The 19,097-nt window shown below is 49.2% G+C and overlaps 1 protein-coding gene across 1 annotated transcript; it reads left to right on the top strand.

Moving 5' to 3' along the window:
• The first annotated feature begins 468 nt into the window (after nt 1-468).
• Nucleotides 469-2,208, top strand: LOC123112775 (heat stress transcription factor B-2c). The gene is made up of 2 exons (XM_044533866.1): nt 469-986; nt 1,114-2,208. The coding sequence occupies exons 1-2, from the start codon at nt 681-683 to the stop codon at nt 2,005-2,007; spliced, it is 1,200 nt and encodes a 399-aa protein (XP_044389801.1). The 5' UTR covers nt 469-680; the 3' UTR covers nt 2,008-2,208.
• The last annotated feature ends 16,889 nt before the right edge of the window (nt 2,209-19,097 follow it).

Genomic DNA, 19,097 nt, shown 5'->3' with positions numbered 1-19,097 from the left:
GAACCTTCTTGGAATACAGTAGTAGGGTGACCAAAAAAAATGCAAAAATACCAAGCATCCGACGCATAAATCCAGGTCCCCCTCGCAAAACAAAATCTTATCCATACCGCCGGCGGGATGGTCGACACGTGCTCCCGTCCAGCCTGGCGCAAGCCCGCGCGGACCTGAACCTTCCAGAAAACGGAAGGGCGACAAGCCATCGAAGTTTCTCGCTCTTTCCTAACACCCCGGCCCCACCGCACCCATGCCGCGGGCCACCCCGTATAGAACCAAATCTCGCCCGAATGGCATCCGGGCCGTCCGCTGCCGCCACCAGATGCCCATCCAACGGCCGGATGCGGCCGCGCGGCGGAAGATATCCATGCGGGCCGGGTCCACCCCGCCGCGGCTTTCTCGGTACGAGTGGTGTGCGTCGTGTCGCGGTCGAGAAAATTTATTTTTATCAAAGTGCGTTTTCTTTTGCCCCTCGCCTTTCTCTCCATTTTTTCATTTCTCTTATTTTTATCGCCGTTCTCCTCCTCCCGTTGGGTATAAGTCTCGTAATCCCGCGGGCGAAGCTTCCAGAAGGCTTCTTCCGTACGTTCCTTTCCTTGGTGAGGTGGCCTCAACCGCATCTGGAAGCTACTACGGGGTTCCCCGGGCCAGATCCGGCCGGGAGGGGTAGAGGAGGCGCCGGCGTGATGGCGGCCGAGCATGGCGCTGCGGCGGCGGCAGCGGACAGGGCTGGGGCGGAGCCTCCTCCCCCGGCGCCTATGCCGGGGCTGGTGGCGTCGGTGGACGCGGCGGGGCAGAGGTCGCTGCCGACGCCGTTCCTGACCAAGACGTACCAGCTCGTCGAGGACCCGGCGGTGGACGACGTGATCTCGTGGGGCGAGGACGGGTCGACGTTCGTGGTGTGGCGGCCGGCGGAGTTCGCCCGGGACCTGCTCCCCAAGTACTTCAAGCACAACAACTTCTCTAGCTTCGTGCGGCAGCTCAACACCTACGTACGTGCGCTCGATGGGTTCGGTTGGTTGATTCCTCGGGCTCGGGGTTGGGATTTGGCCTTTCTGGATTTTTGGCGTGGAATGCCCATGTTGTTGATCCTCTGATTTTGCTTGCTGTGGCGTATAGGGATTTAGGAAGATCGTGCCGGACCGGTGGGAGTTCGCCAACGACTGCTTCCGGCGAGGCGAGAAGCGCCTGCTCTGCGACATACACCGCCGGAAGGTGGTCCAATCGGCGGGGCTTGCGGCTGCCGCTGCCGCCGCCGCGGCTGGGGCGGTGACGGTTGCCACCGCGGCGATCCCGATGGCGTTGCCGGTTACGCGCTCCGGCTCGCCGGAGCCGCAGCTCTCCTCCGAGGAGCAGGTCCTGTCGTCCAACTCAGGATCCGCGGAGGAGCTCCCGCCGGCCGCACCGTCCGGCTCAGGCTCCGGCCTGGGCGGCGCCGCCGCCGGCTCCTCGTCCGGTGATATGGGCGAGGAGAACGACCGGCTGCGGCGGGATAACGCGCGGTTGACCCGCGAGCTGGGGCAGATGAAGAAGCTGTGCAACAACATCGTGAGCCTCATGTCCAAGTTCGCCTCGAGCCAGCAGCCGGACGGCGGCCCCGGGTCGCTGTCGTCCGTGGTGAACTGCTCGGGCGAGTCGGCCCTGGCCCCTCCGCCGCCGCTCCCCGCGGGGATACTGGACCTGATGCCATCGTGCTCGGCGCTGGCCACGGCCGCCGGCCTCGCCGTCGACGGCGGGCCGGAGACGGACGCGAGGCTGTTTGGCGTCTCCATAGGGCTCAAGCGAGCGCGAGACGAAGAAGAAGACGGCGAGGGCGAGGAGCTTCCTAACAGCAACGGCGACGGCGCGGACGTGAAGCCGGAGGAGGCAGCGAACCGGCGGCCCGACGGCGGCAGCGAGGATCGGCAGTCGTGGCCGATATACCGGCCCAAGCCCGTGTACCGGGCCTGCAACGGGCAGGACGGGGCCGGGGCCGGTTCCGGGTCAGACCAGGACAGATCCAACTCGAGGTGAGTGGACGATGTTGTAGAAGCTTCGAGCACCTACTAATTATTAATCACCATCAAATAATAATACTGTAAGCATCACTAGAGTCGTGATAGGATCTTGCATTACTTTGCTAGCTGGGGAGCTCGGCTGCCCCCTCTACCCATGTAATTGTGATGTTCCTGTTTCATTTGATCTATAATATGTGTTGTGTAATTTGTCGTGGTAGAGCGGACTGTAGAAATGAAAAGGTGCATTCCCGGTAGGTTGATCGGCCATTTCATATGCTGTATGTAAATAGCTCCTTCTGCTTGTGCGGGAGACAGTAGTAGTAGAAGAGGAAGAGTAACTACGATTTGCTTGTGGTATTATTATTATTTTTTGATAACTTTCATAAGTGGTATTTTAGTCAGCTGCGTGGGCTATAGCTGTAGACGGTAGCGGGGTTTGGCGGCCAGATATATGGTTATAAGTGCTACGTAGTTATGTTCAGACGGGTCAATGTGAATGGTACACGTGCGGTGTGCGACTCAGGGGCTTGGTTCCAACTCGAAAAAGAATAACAAAAAAAACTCGGGTTTGGTTTTGGTTTGGGTCGGTTTGGTCTGGTCTGGCGGGGCACGTAACCAAACCAACCCCGTGTGAACGTCACCAGAGAACTTGCTAGAAGGCGCGCGCGGAATGCGCCCGTTTTTTGTTCGCTCTCGGCAACGGATGGGGCGGAGATGGCGACGTGCTGTCCAGTCGCTGCGGGTCAGGTAAGGCAACGTGCGCTGCCTTTTTGCCCGGTTGTTCCATTCTCCCTCTTCCGTGCCGTCTCCGCAATTTTTTTCTTTCTGATGAGAAGGTGTGTGGTACCATAAAAAAAGAGTGAATTGCACGTACAGTCCCCATACTCGTCGGTTTGGTCCAGAACGGTCCTCGAGCTCGCGGGTTGCCTCGCTACGATCCTGGTACTTGCGAAGATGGTCCATCGACGGTCCTGGGGCGGGCCCCACGTACGTACGCGTCTACGCCTCAAGCCACGTCAACGCGGGCCGACGCAGGCTGTCACGGCCTCGCGGGCCGCATCGTTTTCTCTATAGTTGAGCTTGAGAAGCGGAAACTTCCTCTGTTCGATCCCCAATTCTTTCTCCAATCCCTAACTGTAGAGAACCATGCGTGGCGGCGGCGGTTGGGAACCACAGGCGTTCGCTGGAGAAGGCAGCGGCCATGGGCATGGCGCCCGGTGGCAGGGCCGGCGAGTGCAGGATGTCGAACAGCGGCGGTGGCGGGGTGCTCTGCGTGGGTCATACGCGCAGCGGCCGGCGGCAGGGCTGCTCCGCGTGGTGTACAAGGCGGCGGACTACAATGTGGAGGCGGAGTGGAAACCGTGCTAGTGCTCCGCGGCTGCGCGGGAGGACGGAGAAGGGGGCAGCGCCGGCGCTGGGCCGAAGGACACTGTCTTTCGAGCCCCTGCGGACGGCGACAATGGAGCCGCAGGTGGTGCGGCTGTCGGCGGCGGCGCAAGATGCTGCTGCAGGATTCCGGCACGATATACGTCCGTGCGTCGCTGCTGTCAGACGCCGTCCGGAAGTCTGGACCAGCTGCGGGGAGGCACTGTCTGCACAAGATGCAGTGTACTGTTCTGAATTTCAGTGGACAAAATGCAGTGAAATATGTTAGTTAAGCCAGATGATCTGGGCTGTCTGTGATCTTTTGGTAATTGCATAGTACGTACTGTGTTGTGATCTGTGCTATGATTGTGATGAGTTTTGTAGCCTGAACAAAAAATTCCTATTTGATATATGATGTTTGAGCTGTGCCATTTGGTGAGATTATTAGCATTTGGTCAGATTGGTACCATTTGGTCATTTGCTTACCATTTTCTACATGATATGATCTTGTAATGTGCCAGGCACATTTGGTCATGTGATGTGCAACCTGTACAGGGCATGGGTGATGTGCAATCTGTACAAGGTATGGTCATGTGCTCAACCATTTGGTCACTGCTTTGCATTTTCTACAGGATTTACACATGAACTTGCAATATTCAGAAAGTAGGCAATAGATCACATGATATTTGCAAATCTCAGGAAACACAAACAACATATCACGTAATTTGGGCAATATATGACAGGAAACAAACAACATATACTAATCTGACGGCAGGACATATGGCATATCCAAAGACAGAATGATCATGAACAGTACATGATCAGTTCATGGTCATGAGCACATGTGACAAAATAAACATAGTTTCAACTAGGTAGTGGTCCAAAACACTCTCATGCTCCTGGTCTCTACTGCACTCCGTAGGATTGATAACATCAGGCAATTGAGTGGTGGGGTTTGCAGTAACATTATGCCATGTTTCTGCGGTAATGTTATTCTCATGCCCAAGATAAAACATGAGAAATCTGTGTCCCTCTCTAACCATTGCCTTGATGCACGCTGTGTCGCTGTCCTTTGATAACAACCGAAGACCATCTTCATTGATTTGCATACCCGGCAGCAATAAGTATGTGCTAATTCTTCCCTTTCTTTCATAACCCAGTGTCTCAATTAAATCATCAAACATGGCCATGCATATTATGTTAGCTTCGCAGTAATCATAGCAAACTTTTCTGCCATTAACATATGATCTATTTCCTCCGGTCCCCATGAAAAATCCACCATGAACGAACTCTATAGTGAAGTGATCAGTCTCATGTCCTGACATACAAAGAAAAATCAAAATTATCAGTTCATACGTACTGAAATCCTATGCTGATCGAAGCCCGAACACAATCAGTAACAAGTTGAACTAAACTGATGACCAGAACGGTGCAGAGCCTCGAAATCAACATAATTGTACATGAAAACCTTAACCAAATCAGCTATGGGCTGTAATCAAACTAAGCAGCAGATATGATGGTTCTGAAAAAACCCAAATGGTTCTTGCGAGCACCAAAGAGGCGGGTGCTGGTGTAATATTCAGAGATAAAAAAGGCCAAGTGGGCCTGTCCATTTGCAGACGCCTGCCAAAATGTAATAGCCCTGAAGAAGCAGAGTTGATAGCAATAATTTGTGGCCTGTCGAAAGTTAGTAAAGTGTACATCAGCTGGCTGTGCGTGGAAACTGATTGCTCTGAGGTGGCAGCACTTCTGAATCCCTCCTTGGTAAACCAATCTGCTCCATACCCGCTAGTTGAGTATGAGAGGGTTTAATGAAGAGTTTAAGGAGGTTTTGATCAGTGCACTCAAGAGGGTGTGTAACAGAATGGCCCATGAACTTGATGCTTATGCTAGAATATTTGAGTATACTATCAGTTTCATCAGATAGTACCAATGGAAAGCCAGGAGCAATGGAACCTCCACTTCTGTTCACGAAAAGGAAACAACAACCTTGCTCCTAACTTTTGATCGTAGAACATCTAATGCCCGCAACTCCAATGGGAATCCTCCGCTTGGATTAAAAAACACATCTGAAAAAAATGGTGCTATGAGATACCACAATTGAGCACGGGCCCCTATCATGCCGCCGGACGGGAGCCATCGCCACCGATGGCGACTCACGGTGGCTATGTCCTCGCCACCGTCGCCGATCGCCTCCTACTTTCTCTCAAAATGGTTGCTATCTCCTCGCCGATCGCCTCTGATCAAATCCAACCGCCGCCGCCCCTGTTCGTCGTTTCAATCAGCGTACGTCCAGCCTGAGATGATGTACTGCGAGCTGTATTCTTCTCAAAGTAAGGGGCCGCATTGCAAAAAACTGATTCGGCCCGCGTCGGCCTGTGCTGCCGTGGCTGGACGCGTAGATGATACGTACGCGGGACCCGCCTGAAGACCGTCGATGGACCATATTGGCAAGTTTCAGGACCGTAACGAGGCAACACGCAAGCTCCAGGACAGTTTTAGACCAAACCAGCGACTACAAGGACCGTATGTGCAATTCACTCATAAAAAAATCTCCGCGCAGAGTCCGTTCCGTCCGGGATCTCAAAAATATCTCCCATGCTGGGGCGCCGGGGTCTGGTGGACCATGGCGCATCGGCGTATGGATTCTTGCTAGAAACTTCGGGCGGTCTTGGCCCGGCGTGACAGAACAAACACTACTGTGCGTAGCCTTTGTCTGGACTAGCCCGACTAGGAACGACGGACGCCTTCTCTTCTAGACAGTTCGCCCACCCTGCATCCTTTTGGCGGGAACACCAGGAATGTTCGGTCCCCGAACAATGAAGAAAACGGCTGATACATGACAAAGTCCCTGCACTGCATGCTCCTTTCCGGATGCCTTGGCTCATTTTGACTACCCCTTCATTCTTTTCTACAAGACGTGTTAGGCACTGTCAGAAATGTCTATAACATCTTATAAAAGCGAACCGAGGAAGTACTTGATACTCTACTCATTTTGCTGAACTGCACAACTGTTCATTTTCTTACATTCTACTGTATATAAATATATCTTATTCAATATCTGACTGCAGAGCCAAGGGGCTAACCATCTTAAGTACACATTTTTTCTGAAGAGGTTTACCCTTTGAAAAACTACTGCTGGGTTAAGCTGAGGGGTTTTCAAAAAATTATTACATTCACTTATTGGTCGTAACCGGTGATCACTGGATCTTGTGGTTGTGCCCGTACACCCGCAACGATCTTGTAGTCCCTGGAATGGTTCATCATTTATGGCAAAGTATTTTTGTCGGCTTGCAAACCTTGAGAAGAGGGCACATTTGGCGAGTTGGATCAGGCAGCCAAATTATCATTTAGGAAAACCACTCCCCGGAAGTCCTTCTAGGAAAGTTTTGACAAGCAAGGGGCGGAGAAACAGTTGATGAACTTATTAATCCAATGACTGGCATGTAGGATGAAGATACTATCCCGAACATTTTCTGATTGGTTGATGTTGAAACAATTCTGAGAACCCCATTGCATGCACAGTTGGGTGCGGATTTTGTAGCCTGGCATAACACCCACACACACTCCTTTGAGGCCACATCTGCATACTATGTTGAATCGGAGCATCAATTTACCAACAAGTAAAAAATGATGATGTTTGCCCTTGAGCAACAATCTTGTCTGGGAAATTCTATGGAAACTAAGTGTACCAAGCAAAATTAAAATATTTGGGTGGAAGTGTTGGAAATATGAGCAATTTACCATATGATTTTATTAACAGGAATAATAGATAAAACATGACTATTATAGTAAAGATGAAACAAGTCATGTAATGTAGCAGAGTGAAGGCAAATAGCATCTGTACATGTGAACTAGAGCAGAACATATGTAGAACAGTGGCTAGAAACAAGAAAGGCTAGAGCAAGAAACCAAGGCATGATCTTAAACAGAGAGAACACGAAGACGTACAGAACAACGACAGAAACACTGGTCTTGGGGTTGACGTCCTTGCCAGCCATGTCGTCGAAGAGGTTGTCGACGTCGGGGAAGAAGTCGTCGTTGGGGAAGTGGTCGTCGGTGTCCAGAGCGTCCGTATGAGCCGGCCAGTAGTCGCGCAGAGCGCTCCGCAAAAACCTTATCACCCTTCTCTCGTACAGGACTCAAAGAGGTGAGGTTTCGGAGGCCTATTGTCTCGACCTGTGGTGCACGCTGCAAGCCGGGATGGGGAAGCGACCTCTCTTTTATAGGCACAGAAGAAGGAGGCGAGATGGCAGCAATGGGAGGTGAAGCAAAAGAGGGAGACGAAGCGAACAGATTGCAGTCGAAGAGGTGCGCAGTTTGGATTCAATCTCCACTACAGCAAAATGTTTCAGCTCTCGTGTGACCATTCGTATACCCGTCATGAGTGGCAAAAATTTAGGCATCGGCTCGGCTCATTCCCGCAACCCGCGGCGCGGCGTGGTGAGGCGAGCGGCGGAGGAGGAGCGCGCGTGAATGTCTCTCTTATTTTCATGCTCATACATATGGGGAAATAACCTCCCTTATAAGGAGGTCCAACACCTACCAAATTAGCAATGTGGGACTAAACTTTAGTAGTACCCCTTGCCTTGCACGAATGGGCTAAGTGGGCCTCTAGGATTTATTAGGAATTTCTAAAATTGTTATTGGGCTGTCCCAAAATAGACTAAATTCCAGCAATCCCCCACTAGATCCCAGAGGCACACAAAATTTGCCTTTGGTTCCAAAACACTGTTTTATATACTGGTACTGCAGTGGAGACTGTTAAGTTGAACTTTCACCTAGAACTCTATGCTATACTAGTAAGCAACTTGAACAGTGGACTAGACCTTGAATTGCAAGTTTTCTGTGAATCTAGCTTCACACAAAGTCTTAACCGATACTAGGCTACCGCGGGACTTCCCTGCGGGGGGAGCTTACGCGTCATACTCCGAGACCTTTCATGAGTTTACTAGAGAGCACCCTACTCTCATAGATTGCGAAGTTTAACAATCAGACTCATATAGGTGTGTTCTTCAAAATGAGTCACTTAGAACACATTAAGATATACATCAACCCGCCATGCAGATTAGGAGAGTATTGCATCTTCATGGAGTGGTATTGTTAATATTAAGGATACTCTCCTCTTAGTTAACCAACAACTTGTGTTTTACATCTAATTCACGGGATCTCCGATCACATAGACTAGGTTACCACTGTGAACAACTCATATTGTGGGTCTCATACCCATCTCCTTCGATGCATTATCTATCACATTACGTGATCGACCCTTAGTAAAAGGATCTGCCAGATTCTTAGACGTTTGGATATAATCCAATGCAATAACTCTGAAGTTTTTCATTTTCCTGACAAACTTTAACCTTCTCTGAACATGTCTTGATGACTTCATATTATCCTTTGAGCTGCTTACTTTAGCGATCATAGTTTGGTTGTCGCAGTTCATAAGGATACCCGGTACATGTTTCTCAACAACTGACAAGTCATTCAAGAGCCGATGAAGCCAATCTGCTTCGACCGTAGCTGTATCTAGTGTTGTGAGTTCTGCTTCCATTGTTGACCTCGTTAAGATGGTCTGCTTGCAAGACTTCCAAAAAGTAGCGCCACCTCCATGAGTGAATACATATCTGCTCGTGGCCTTTATCTCATCAGCATCAGAGATCCAGTTTGAGTCACCATACCCTTCCAGTACCTTAGGGTACCCAGTGTAGTGAATTCCATAACTCGCAGTGCCTTTCAAGTAACGCATAACTCTCTCTAGAGCTTTCCAATGCAGATCTCCTGGTTTTGAAACAAACCGTCTCAGTTTGCTAACAGCAAAAGAGATGCCAGGCCTTGTAGCATGGCTAAGTATATAAGTGAGCCAATAATCTGAGAATATTTCAATTGATCTCTAGCAATTCTTAGATTCTTTTGAAGCAACACGCTAGCATCATATGGTGCTGGAGAGGGCTTGTAGTCACTATAGCCAAAACGACTCAAGATCTTTTCCACATAGTCAGATTGAAGTAATGTAATCCCACCACCATTGTCTCTCAACAGCTTGATGTTCAGAATAACATCGACCACTCCTAAATTCCTCATCTCAAAACAACGAGATAGGAAATCCTTGGCCTCCTTAATAACAATCAGATTTGTTCCAAAAATCAATATGTCATCAACATACATGCAAAGGATAACTCCCTCACCCCCACCATGGCGATAGTACACACATTTGTCAGCTTCGTTTACAACAAAACCTACAGCTGCTAAAGTTCTTTCAAACTTCTCATGCCACTGTTTGGGTCGTCTCTCAACAGCTTGATGTTCAGAATAACATCAGCCACTCCTAAATTCTTCATCTCAAAACAACGAGATAGGAAATCCTTGACCTCCTTAATAACAATCAAATTTATTCCAAAAATCAATATGTCATCAACATATATGCAAAGGATAACTCCCTCACCCCCACCATGGCGATAGTACACACATTTTTCAGCTTCGTTTACAATAAAACCTACAGCTGTTAAAGTTCTTTCAAACTTCTCATGCCACTGTTTGGGTGCTTACTTGAGTCCATACAATGACTTCAGCAACTTGCACACTTTTCCTTCCTGACCATCTACTACAAACCCATCTGGTTGTTCCATATAAATTTCCTCGTCCAAGTCTCCATTTAGGAAAGCAGCCTTAACATCCATTTGATGAACGAGAAGACCATGTGAGGCAGCTAGTGAAAGTAGTACTCGAATAGTGCTCAGTCGAGCCACAAGTGAGTAAGCATCAAAGAAGTCTTCACCTTCCTTCTGGGTATAACTCTTGGCCACAAGCTGTGCCTTGTACTTCTCGATAGTACCATCAGTCCTAAGCTTCTTCTTGAATGCCCATCTGCACCCTATAGGTTTGCACCCATAAGGACGATCAGTTATTTTCCAAGTTTCATTTGCCAAGATGGAATCCATCTCACTACAGGCCGCTTCCTTCCAGTAGTGAGCATCTTCAGATGCATAGGCCTCTCAAATAGAACTGGGAGTGTCATTTATGAGATTCACAAGAAAATCGTCACCAAAGGACTTTGTAGTCCTCTGTCTCTTGCTCCTAGTAGGAACTTCCTTGTTCTCCTTCCCAGGATTTCCAAAGTGTTCCATCGAAATGGTAGGTTCCGCAATCGTAACTAATTCCTGATTCGATGAACTAGGCATCTCCTGATTTGATGAGCTAGCCATATCCTTCATGGGAAAGATATCTTCAAAGAAAGTCGCATCATTCGACTCCATGATTGCACCGACATGCATGTTAGATACCGCTGATTTTACAACCAAGAATCTATAGCCAATGCTATGAAAAGAATATCCAAAGAAAACACAATCCACAGTTTTTGGTCCAAGCTTGTGCTTCTTTGGAATTGGCACATTGACTTTCGCCAAACAACCCCAGGTTCGTAGGTAAGAGAGTTTAAACCTTTTCTTCTCCCATTCCTCGAATGGAGTTATCTATTTGTTCTTTGCGGGAACTCGGTTTAGGACATGACATGCAGTCAATATCGCCTCCCCCTCAACATGCCTTGGAGAGACCCGGTGTGTCTAACATGGCGTTAACCAAATCAGTTAGAGTATGGTTCTTTCTTTCGGCTACCTCATTTGACTGAGGTGAATAGGGAGGTGCCCACTCATGGATTATACCATGTTTCGCGCAAAAAGAATCAAACTCGTTGGAAAAATACTCTCCACCACAATCGGACCTAAGCCTCTTGATCTTTTGATCAAGTTGCCTTTTCTCTTCAGCTTTATAGATCTTGAAAAAGTTCAAAGCCTCATCCTTAGATTTCAGAAGATACACATGGCTGTATCTAGTGGAGTCATCAATTAACATCATGAAATATTTCCTTCCACCTTTTGTCAAAACACCATTCATTTCACAAAGGTCTGAATGTATGAGCTCTAGTGGTGTAAGATTTGTTGTTTTCTGCAGTCGAATGAGACTTACGAGGTTGCTTAGATTGCACACAAACTTGATACTTAGATTCCTTAACAGTGGTGAAACTAGGGATTAAGTTCAATTTGGCTAGTCACGACATGCAACCAAAATTAACATGACAAAGACGTGAATGCTATGCATTTGATTCACTATTGTTGCAAACGTGATTAACAACTTTATTGCAAACATCTGATAAGGATAAACGGAACAAGCCTCTTAACTCATAGCCTTTACCGACAAAAGTTCCATACTTGGATATTACAAATTTATTCGACTCAAAAACAAGTTTGTAGCCATCTCTACACAGAAGAGATCCGCTAACAAGATTTTTATTGACGGAGGGGACATAATGCATGTTCTTCAGTTGCACAATCTTCCCCGAAGTAAACTTCAGATCGAACGTGCCAACACCATGAACAGAAGCACTTGAACCATTGCCCATCAGCATGGTGGAAGTCCCTGCGGTCTGATAAGACAAAAACATAGAAATATCACTGCATACATGCACATTAGCACCTGTATCAATCAACCAATCATGAGAATGAGATACTGAAAGAGTTGTGGGAAATATACCATACCCAACATCCTTCATGTCAATATCAACAGCGACAACATTAGCTGTCTTTTGCTCTCGCCTTTTCTTCCACATCAAGAGTACGAATGAGATCCGGAACAGAAAACTCCTGCGTCTTATGCTTCACTAAGGTAGCAAAGTTCCTCCATGAGAGAGGAAGCTTAGTGATGATGCCTCTAGCAGCCAACTTTTCCAGTAACATACAATTGAAGTGCTCAAGTTCTCTAGCAAATGGCTATATCTCATGAGCTTGCTCAACCACGGAGCGCTCATCAATCATCCTGTAGTCATAGAATTGTTCCATGATGTACAGCTCAGTGCCGGCATCCGAGACCCCAAACTTGGCTTTGAGTGCGTCCCACATATCTTTTGCATTATCAATCGATGCATAAGCATCAACTATGCTTTCACCAAGAACACTCAAGAGAGCAGCCTTAAACAAGGTGTCAGTTTTCTAAAACACTTGTTCTTGCTGAGGATCATGAACTCCTTCAGGTTTGCCAAGAGTGGCGTCATAGCAGCTCATGGTTTGAAACCATAGAATGGCTCTCCCACGCCACCTCTTATAGTGCACACTATAGGTGTCAAAACCGGCGGATCTCTTGTAGGGGGTCCCGAACTGTGGATCTTGGATCGATGGGGAACAAGGGACGTGGGACACAGTGTTTACCCAAGTTTGGGCCCTCTCTAAGAGGTAAAACCCTACGTCCTACTTGATTATATTGCTTGTGTATATGAGGATTACAGAGTCGATGTACCATGAGATGAGATGAAATAAACCCTAGGCTAATAGGATCAGATGAACCCTTCGTATGACACGGTGTAATCCTTCATATGACAAGGTGTAATCTCCAACGACTTTTAGTTTAACACTGGTCATCAGATCGCCGACCAGTTCTCGCCTATTATGACAGTCAGTTTTTGGCTTTCTCCACTGAGGTACTTGACCGGACTAGCCAGAAATACAATCGCAGTGGTTCTCCCTTTACCTACTTAGCCGAACGTGCGGAACATAACAAGGTAATCATAGGAGCGGAGCAACCCAACTATTGACCCAAGACATAATTCAGAACCGATGCATATAATGCGACATCCGTGATGCCGAACACAGGGGGAAAAGGGGAGGGGGGTGCTCGGGCTTGATGTATAGGGCGAGCGTCAAGGTCAAGCCCCCGGTCTATTAGCCGGTTTGTATATCTAATCGGATATGTACCATACTTGATTGAGACAGAGTCGAAGAGCAGGAAAGAGGAAGGTTCAATATAAATAACTATAGGGGAACCGTAAGAGGTTTGCTTTATTTCCAATAAGCTCATGACGTCTAGCCGTGCAATTTGAACTATCAAAAAAACTTCTGATATGGATGCCTTATTTAAACAAAGGGAAAAATTTACAGCTGAAAAAGGTTTACACAGGGCCTTGATATATGCGTTGACACCTTTACTGTGCCCTACTGCATGTCTGCGCCTTTGTTTCTGTTTGGAAGAAGGACTCCATGTAGGGGATGGTTATCCGACGACGGGCCCTTACCAGGGAGCTTTGAGAGGTCATTGTGTTGTTCGGGCTTAAAGCCGAATAGGTCCTAGATGGTACCAGTTCGTCATCCGAAGACGCGTTAGTCCATGGTTCGGTTGAGCCAAACTCTTGGTGCTTAAGCCCCACAACTCCCCATGGTATTTTGAACACAAAGTTGTATCGGCGAGGCACGTGACGTGCCAGCAGGGTGGGCGTGTTGTGGGGGCGTATCCCTTTGTACGTCGCACGATGGAAGGCTCCTTGGGTGGAGAAAAGGCTCGTGCTCGTTTGCCTGCCTCATGCGCCTTGATGGCGTGCTAGCAGTTCGTCCCTTTGGCACCAGATTGGTCTTTGGCCGCCAGGGTCGCGGTATGTTCTTCTGTCCAGATGGATCACTATGTATTTCCATTTACTATGATGATGCCTCTTGGTTCGGGAATTTTAATTTGAGGTAGGCATAGTGGGGAACAGCATTGAACCAGGCAAAGGTTGTTCGGTATAGGAGGGCGTGATAGCCACTACGAAGAGGGACGATGTCGAAGATCAAGTCTTCGCTTTGGAAGTTATTCAGAGAGCCGAACACTACCTCTAAGGTAATGGAGCCCAAGCAGTAGGCTTTAATGCCGGCGATTTCCCCTTTAAAGGTGGTATTACTAGGTTTGATCCCTGGCGGGTCAATGCCCATTTTCCTGACAGTATCTGCGTAGATCAGATTGAGGCTGCTGCCTCCGTCCGTAAGAACTCTGGTAAGGTGATACCCATCGATAATGGGGTCTAGGACCAAGGCCGTCGATCCTCCATGAGGGATGCTGGTCGGGTGGTCCCTACGGTCAAAGGTGATCGGACAGGCCGACCATGGATTAAATTTCCGAGCTACCGGCTCAACAGCATAGACGTCCCGAAGTGCGCACTTCCTCTCCTTGGCTATGTGAGTTGCATAGATCATGTTCACTGTTTTGACCTCGGGAGGGAACTATTTTTGGCCTCCATTATTTGTCCTGCGGGGCTCCTTGTCGTCCTTGCTGCAATGGCTTTTGCTCATGTCTTTTGCTGTAAGCTTGCCTACCTATTTAATAACCCAACAATTACGGTTGGTGTGGTTGGTAGGCTTGTTGGAGGTACCATGTATCTGGCAAGGCCTATCCAGGATGACGTCCAACTTGGTGGATCCATCCTGGTTTCCTTTAGAGGGCTTTTTCCGTGACCCTGACTTGGAATTGCGGAATCTGGCATTTACTGCCGTGTCGTCGGCCTCGGCGCCGCTATGCCGATGCTTATTTTTATTGCGCCATGGCTTCCCATTGCCATCCCAGACTTCCGAAGTGTCGGTGTCTTCGGGGTTAGTGCTTCTACGACCAACCAACTATCTTCGCCCGCACAAAAGCGGGTCATGAGGGAGGTGAGAGCTACCATTGTCTTCAGCTTATCTTGGCCGAGTTGTCGTGCGAGCCACTCATCCTGGATACTATGCCTAAACGTGGCTATGGCTTCGACATCCGAGTAATCGACTATTTGATTCTTTTTGGTTAAAAACCGATTTCAAAATTGACGGGATGACTCACCGGACTGTTGGACCACATGGGTCAGGTCATCGGCATCTGGAGGCCGGACATAGGTGCTTTGAAAGTTGGCTCGGAAAGCATCCTTGAGCTCTTCCCGGCTCCTTATGAAGTCTTCGGGGAGGCTATTCAACCAATGTCGGGCTGGTCCTTTGAGCTTCAGTGGGAGGTATTTAATGGCGTGGAGGTCATCTTCTCATGCCATATGAATGTGGAGGAGGAAATCTTCAATCCACACGGTTGGGTCTGTGATTCCATCATGCGTATCAATGTTTACGGGTTTAAACCCTTCGAGAATTGGTGCTGCATCACCCCATAGGTGAAGCACATTGGGTGAGCGGTGCCCCTTAATTGGGCCACATCGCGTCAAACCTCGGATTCAACCCTGGCCCGTTGTTCATCCTGAACTCTATCATTTCGGTCGAGCCATCCTTGGTCTTTCTCTTCTATTCGGAGGGTAGCCTCTTGATCCGTAGATAGACCTCGACTGGCCCACTCTAGAGGCTAGGTCATGTCGCATGTCGTATTGATATTCTGGTTGTGCTGCCTCCTTGCCTTTTCGGCGAGGTGGGGCGGGTGGTACTTTGTCTTCTCCAGCAGACTTATCCAGTCCTCGAGGGGGGCAGTCTGGCTGGTTGCCTTGGGTCCGTCTTGGCGGTGCATGCTCGATAGCCTCCTCGTCTAACTGTGGCAGTAGCTTCCTCTTTGGGTAACTTCCGTTATGTTGCTCGTAGCCGTACCCTTGTTTGGCTGCCAGGACCTTTGTCCATCTATCGTTGAGGGTGTCCTATTCGACTTTGAGCTGCTGCTACTTCTTTTTGAGACTACGTGCGGTGGCAATAAGCTGCCATTTGAACCGCTCCTAATCTAGTGGGCCTTCCGAAACTATGAAGTCCTCGGATCCAAGGCTAATCTCCTCCTCGGAAAGAGGGAGGTAGTTACTGTCCTTGGAGTAATTGAGGTCCTCGGGATCAACTTCGTCCTCATGCTCCTCCGACCATTGGGCTGCTGATCGAGGGCGTGGTCGTCGAGGTCTTCGATGTTGTCCGGGGTGGGTTCCTCCTCGGTGTCTAAATTGGTTTCCATGCTCCTTCGTCCCTTACACCACCGGCGCTATCGTTGGCATTTGGGCGGCTCCTTGCCCGACTTGTTGTTGTCTCTGGGGGTGCCATCACCGTCGTTGGTGCCATCGCCATTGTCCTTGGGGGTGTCCACCATGTACACATCATAAGTGGAGGTGGTCGTCCATTGGCCGGTGGCAGGGGTGTTGGTGTGGACTGTTGATTAGATGTCATCATCCATGTCCTTGGCCTCTTCGGAGTGTAGTCCAACATATTATTTAAGTCTTTGATAGTGGCTACCAAGTGGGTGGTGGTGGGACACAAAATTCAACGTGGTCTATCTCGCGAACTGAGGATAGGTCATCAGAGATGCTCATCCTTTGGATTCGATCTAATGCCTCATTTATCAAGGCGAGGCTGGTCGGGTCGACGTGTGGGATCCTGTCAGAGTTCACTTCCGGTGTGCTGGTAGGGAGAGGAGTGGATTCGATCAAAATTAACTCTTGGTCTTCAAATACTGAACTGGTGCCCGGGCTCGAAGCCGGACCAGTGGCAAGGGGGAGAGTCCGCCCAGGATAGTCTCCCGATTCATGGGTGCCAAGACGGCGTTGAGGCTCGAAACCTGACCCGAGGTGGGGGGTTGCATCCGGCCAGAGTTAACTCTAGGCCTTCAGAGGCAGTCGCGTCCGGGTTCGAATCCTGGCACGCGTTGATGGCCGATCCAATGATCGGACCGAGGGTGGATCCAGAAATCAAGGCTCCGGGATAGTCGGGCGTCCTAGGCAAAGCCGAGAAGCTAGTGAAGTTCAAATCGCCAAGAGCGGTGGTGATGTACTCCAGGTTACCAAACCCTATGTGATGCTCGAGGGAGAAGTTGTCGACCTAGTCGAGATGATCGGCTGAATTGGCATGCGGAACAATGCTGCCGAATGCGAACAGTTGGCCAGGGACGAAGCTGTCTCTGGTGTCGATGCCGTCTCCAATGATCAGGCGAGCCATCGAACCTTTGGCGATTCAACAACGGAACTCTCAATGAAAGCACCAATGTCGGTGTCAAAACCAGTGGATCTCGGGGTGGGCGTCCTGAACTATGGATCTTGGATCGATGGGGAACAAGGGACGTGGGACACAGTGTTTACACAGGTTCAGGACCTCTCTAAGAGGTAAAACCCTGCATCCTGCTTGATTATATTGCTTGTGTATATGAGGATTACAGAGTTGATCTACCACGAGATCAGATGAACTAAACCCTAGACTAATAGGATCAGATGAACTTGGGTAAATCTATTTATTTTCTGTTTATTGCACTAAGGTTACCAGCTCGGGTCCACGTACCCGAGATCTACTGGATTTGACTCCATCACGTGGTACATATGGTGGCAACATAGAGAAGTGCTCAAGGGTGAAGGGATTGATAGTCTGGCTAGATCATCCTTAGCCATACATGCAATAACTTCAAATTTAGCCTTGGCAATTGGAACGGTCCAGAACAGGAAGGTCAAGTGGTCCAAGCCTTCATCAAACCCGTATAAAGTGAATGTTGATGCTTGCTATTTTGATGATGGTATATGAGTGACATTGGCCGTTCTTCGCAATCACCATGGCGAGGCGCTGGCAATAATGAGCATTTGCATATGCATATAGATAGGATCGAATCCTGCATTCATTCTCATCTGCATGAAGCTGCAAGTTCTCACCGTGAACTTGGCTTCGACAAGGAGTTGAGAAGATTGCCCGACATTGCGAAACCCGGCAAGCCAAAACAGATAAGTTCTACCTCTTGTCCATTCTTGTCCTATAAGCTATAACTTATGCATTAGAAAACCTCGCCAGTCTTTTTAAACTTAGGTGCTCCCATCCCTGACTCGAATGTTGCTTTGGTCAGAATGGTCGCAGTGGCCTTTGGTAAAAGGAAGTTGGCGGGGGGCTAATCCCTTTGTCTGTAACCCGTCAGATGTGGCTCTCCAGCAGACTAAAAGGGTGCCGGCAAGATAGCCTGCCAAAAAAACTCATTTATTTACACTAAAGGGGCATCTCGCCTCTGCATGGACATATACATGCAGGAGTTCTTGGCAAGGTTTATGTTTTTCTCTAACATGCTGATATAAGTACTAGCATTACGTAACACAAACATGGACTCGAGAGATTACATTATCTGAATTAAAATTGGCAAGTGCCTACAGGTTTAATATTGAAATAAGATAAGTGTGTCACGATGCTTTTGCCCCTATCTATCTCCTTCAGGGAAGGGTTAAAGGAGCCGGTGGTGAACCCAGCTGGGATTCGGCGCCTCCCCAAGATCAGGATGGCGCCGCTTCCCGGCAAGGAGGAAGAAACTCGGGGCCAGACATGGATGGTGACACTACCGGAGGACCAGATGGAAGACACGGAGTCACCGGCAAACACGACTCCTCGGAACGGCTGCCCCCGTTCTTGACGCGTCATGGGCTTCCGCCGCCGTCCGCATGGCTACCACCCGAAGATCTCAGATCGTCAGCCACACTAAACGCCGTGCTCTCTGGCTTACCCCACAGAGAGCATGGTCATCCACAACAGCTCTGACGTCAGAAATCACCGCATGTTTCGAAGACGTGCGCGAAGATGAGAAGCCCTCCTACGCAAACAGAGGATGACGCCTGGAGGACCCAAATCCACCCTCACCAACGGCAGACCTCCCCAAGGCTCTTCACGCAGGAGCGAAGAATGGGGAGCAACCGACTACCATGCCCCACACCCGCCACGGGCCTTGGCATGGGGTCGTTCACATCCCCTCCCACCGGAATCAAGGCTATGGGCGGCTCGACGACAAGCGCGCCGGAGTCGCCACCTCCGGCATTACTGCCGCGCCGCCCAAGTATCCTCACGACCACGAAAAGTTCTAAGCTAAAGCCCGGGGCCAGTCCCGGGCTCTCCCTTCCATGAAGCAAGGCACAGGAGAAGAAGAGTGTGGATGAATGCCTCCACTCCTCCCCCGCTCTTCCTGTTATAGGCAAGCAGGGGGCCAGGGGCTGGTTCCGTAATGGGTAACCACCGTTCTCCTCCATCAATTCAAGGAAGCTAGGCCCTCCCCATTATACTC

Source organism: Triticum aestivum, chromosome 5B (assembly GCF_018294505.1).
Source record: "Triticum aestivum cultivar Chinese Spring chromosome 5B, IWGSC CS RefSeq v2.1, whole genome shotgun sequence".
In the NCBI taxonomy this organism is placed as follows: domain Eukaryota; kingdom Viridiplantae; phylum Streptophyta; class Magnoliopsida; order Poales; family Poaceae; genus Triticum; species Triticum aestivum.
The sequence above is the reverse complement of the archived record's forward strand: the minus strand, read 5'-3'. Positions and strand labels throughout refer to the sequence as shown.